The 3,640-nt window shown below is 41.8% G+C and overlaps 1 protein-coding gene across 1 annotated transcript; it reads right to left on the bottom strand.

Annotated features, from left to right (window-relative positions):
* Positions 1–222: 222 nt before the first annotated feature.
* Positions 223–1,706, bottom strand: LOC116264353 (aspartic proteinase nepenthesin-1-like). Its single transcript, XM_050080570.1, has 3 exons — positions 1,273–1,706; positions 677–1,156; positions 223–550 (listed from the first exon to the last, which is right to left on the bottom strand). Exons 1-3 carry the CDS (start codon positions 1,704–1,706, stop codon positions 223–225), a joined length of 1,242 nt encoding a protein of 413 aa, XP_049936527.1.
* Positions 1,707–3,640: the final 1,934 nt, after the last annotated feature.

Here is a 3,640-nt window from a genome sequence, read left to right as displayed (position 1 = left end):
CCTCAACAAGTGCCAATTAGTTCACCTAAAATCTAGCACAAGATCATTTCACCTGACGATGTACACCTTAGAAAATAATCGGGGCTATTGACAAAACCCTTAGACAATAATTGTGACCACCGTATCACAATCGCAAGAAAACAAATGGAATTTGTGTTGTCATGAATCTCTTTATTGATCTTCTTCCGCTAACAGAAACAACAAACAAAGAAGAAAATGGTTCTACAATTGATCACATTGTGCAGGCGTGAAAGTGATGAGGTTGTTTCCAAGGTCGTAATGAATGTGGACGTTCTGCTGCATGAAGGCTCCGATGATGGACATTCCCATCGGCGTCTCGTTGATTGCTAGGCAAGACAATCGACTGTCCTTATCAACGATGAAATAGTTCTCCCGCGGCGCACAGAAATCACCGCTACTGAAATGAAGCGTGAGAGTGGGGATGGACGAAGGGTCGACGAAGCCTTGGAAGCAGAGGCCGGAACCTGCAGCGGTTGGGCCAGCTGCAACTGGCAGGCTGATCGCTGTGATGAATGCTTGCTTCACTTCTCTGTAATTCATCACAAGAACATCTCCCTCTCATTTGATTTGATTAATTTAGTGAAAAATGATTTAGAAATGGGAACTATTTAGGATATGCATGATAATAAGATGAATTCAAGGAATGGTGCTATACCTGTATGCCTCCGCAACAAGATACATAAGGGCGGAGCCCGAGTCCACAACGACACCACCAGTTCCCCCCTGCTTGAACTGGAATGCTGAAGCTTCGATGGGCAGACGCCTTCCTCCGACGCTAATGCCCTCCAAATCCACAAAGTAGAAATCCGGATTTCTGGAGTTGATCAACAACGGCAACTTGATGGCACCCACCGATGAGCTCGGCAAGGACGAGTTGGGTCCGAAGGCCAGGCGACTCGAACTAGAGCTCCCGCCCTCCAGCCCACTCAAACAGTAGGAGAACTGGTAGCCGACCGAGGCGCCGAGCTGAGAGATCAGCGACAGCCGGCCACGATTCAGACCAACCAAGCCGGCGCCCTCATGGAACCCCCAGTTCATAGTGCCGCAGCCAAACCCCACATTCTCGAACGAAGCGGAGCCCAAGGTGAAGGTCTCGGAGCTTAGGTACCCACTGGTGGTCGACTGATCTCCATACCTGTAGATGTACTGGCAGTCGTCGCTTAAAGGGACACAAACGTGGGGCAGGGCACTGCAAGATGGGCTCGAGCAGGGCAGCTTTGAGTAGGAAGCCGAGCTCTGAGGATCGAAAACCGTCGAGGGCTGGTCGGGGCAAGGGTGCAAGGGCTGCACGGAGTCCAAATTAAATCACTTGCTGTATCGACGATGGCCATGAAGGAAGTTGGGGGATTTCCTATTGCTAGCTTCATTAGAAACTCGCCGTGCCCAGCTTGCAGCGGGGTCTCGATGCTCGACGAATTCTGGTCCAGTGGTCGTGGGGCTGCGCGGTGGTGCCGCCCTCTCCGGGCGCGGTTGTGTAGGTTCATGGCACGTTGATGGCTTCGGTGCATCGCCCGGTGTAGCCGCTCGTGGTAGGTTAAGTTCAGGTGGGCATCGACTTGGACAAGATTGATGAAGACGTCAACCGTGACAGAGGAGGTGGAGGAGCAAAAGGGGAGGAGATGGATGGCGAGGAGAAGGATGGGGAGGACGGAAGTTAGGCGGTGCGACAGTGGTGGCATGGCCATGGTGCTACTGTTGTTGGTAGATGGTGGTGTTTGCTGGAGATTGGGAGATGGTGGGTTGCTTGCTTTTTGAGAACAACGCATTTTATAGGCAGAGAAAAGCAATTAACAGGCGATCACGTAAACTGACAATTGTCTGTTAATGACAAGGCGACGCTATTTTGAGATGCTGCGAGTTGCAATGGTTGTAACAGAAGAAGGAAAAAAAAGAAAAGACAGGACATTCTAATGGTTGATCATCTGCTAAAAGGAGGAATTGAGCATGGGGACGGATCTGCACTCAAAATACCAGCCAGGTCACAGTTAGATCAAACGCTTTCTTTGGTAAAAACAGAATCAGAGTTAGCGTAGAGTTTGTTCAATATGTAAACGGCTTTATCTCACTTTTAGTTAGCTTGTCCGATTACAATTGACTGCTAAGACACTTTTTTGCACAATCCAACAGTACAGATATTATTTAGATGAATATTACTATCAGAAATATATATTAAGTTAATCCTCTTCAAGTCTAATAAAGTTTGTATAGAATTAGAAAAATGAATGGCTGTTGCAACATCAAAATTTCACACGCAGAAAAATTAATATTTTCATAAAAATGACTTGAATTAAGACTTGTTTTTATGTTAAAGTAATGTTTATAAACCATCTACAATGTCCATATTTTGTTTAAAATATTTCTTAACAAGAATTTGAGAGGTATGGTTCCTTAGGTCTGGGATATACCAATTCCCCAATATATATCCTCTTTTTTACAAACACTTCCATCCCGTCAGTAAAAAGTCAGTTTTTTTTTGTAGTGCTTTCTATTGATGGAAATCATCTGCACCATCGATTTCAAATAGATCAAACGATAGAGATTAAATTACAGATAGATAAATTAAGTTGGTTCTTCAAACGTCTAAAATACCTTTTAGGGTAAGAGAGAGAGAAAAAAAAAGCAACCAAATGAGTTTCCTTAAATGAAATCGCTTAACTCCTCTAATGATATGTCAGATTCTTGCAAGTATAACTTGACTTATATATTTGCAACTTGATCTCTATCATTTTATTTCCTTGGTATCTATGATTTATATGGTTATGCTACATGTAGGTTTAGTTGTCACACACACACACATATATATATATATATATAGAGAGAGAGAGAGAGAGAGAGTGAATGGTAGTTCTTTCTATGATCCCAAAGTCTCAACTCACTCATGAGGGACGTTTAATCTATTGTGATGGTTGGTTGATAGAAAAACAAATAGAATTTCCTCATGAGTGAGTTGGGCGATTCTAGATAGGTAGAGTCATAATTCAATTTTCCTATATATAAAATACATATATAAAATACATATGACGGCCTAACCAACTATGACAATAAGCTTTTACATATATATATATATATATATATATATATATATATATATATATATATATATATATATATATATATATTTCTTCCTATACGTGTTAGAAGGGGAGTTCTATGTTTTTGTGTTGCGCCTCACATTCTCATGATCTAAGGAAATTTAAATTCTATTTTAAAATAAAGGGCTCCTAGAACGTGGAGATCGATAAATCAATATGGATGTAGCTGCTACAAGTAATGAGCAGTTTAGACAATAGGATAAGCAGTTGATGAGGTGTGTACAGTTGGTCTTTCCAACTCGGATTATGATTTGTGACTCTTACTCGACTTTTACCAGCTTCCATTTCGGAAACAGCAAACAGAATTGTAAAAATGTTAGTTTTTAAATACACCAATGTTCATTTTTAACACGCGAAAATTCAATGGCTAGGATTGCACCAAGAACATCTCGATCAAAAGCTACGTATTGGTAGGGGCGGAGCCAAGGTAGGGGTTCACGCATGGGCACTAGCCCCACCTCAATTTTTTTTTAAAATATTTGTATGTAATTTAGAAAATTTTGTTTGTTTTATATAAAAAATTTGAA

The sequence above is a fragment of the Nymphaea colorata genome, chromosome 11 (assembly GCF_008831285.2).
Source record: "Nymphaea colorata isolate Beijing-Zhang1983 chromosome 11, ASM883128v2, whole genome shotgun sequence".
Taxonomy (NCBI): domain Eukaryota; kingdom Viridiplantae; phylum Streptophyta; class Magnoliopsida; order Nymphaeales; family Nymphaeaceae; genus Nymphaea; species Nymphaea colorata.
The sequence above is the reverse complement of the archived record's forward strand: the minus strand, read 5'-3'. Positions and strand labels throughout refer to the sequence as shown.

What these genes read in the sequence shown, in the direction of transcription:
- LOC116264353 (XM_050080570.1), bottom strand. Translation starts at nt 1,706, where the DNA reads ATGGCCATGCCACCACTGTCGCACCGCCTAACTTCCGTCCTCCCCATC. An exon ending in GCCCCGACCAGCCCTCGACG is followed by an intron (nt 1,157 to 1,272) that starts GTTTTCGATCCT and finishes GTACATCTACAG; the next exon opens with GTATGGAGATCAGTCGACCA. An exon ending in CTTGTTGCGGAGGCATACAG is followed by an intron (nt 551 to 676) that starts GTATAGCACCAT and finishes GATGAATTACAG; the next exon opens with AGAAGTGAAGCAAGCATTCA.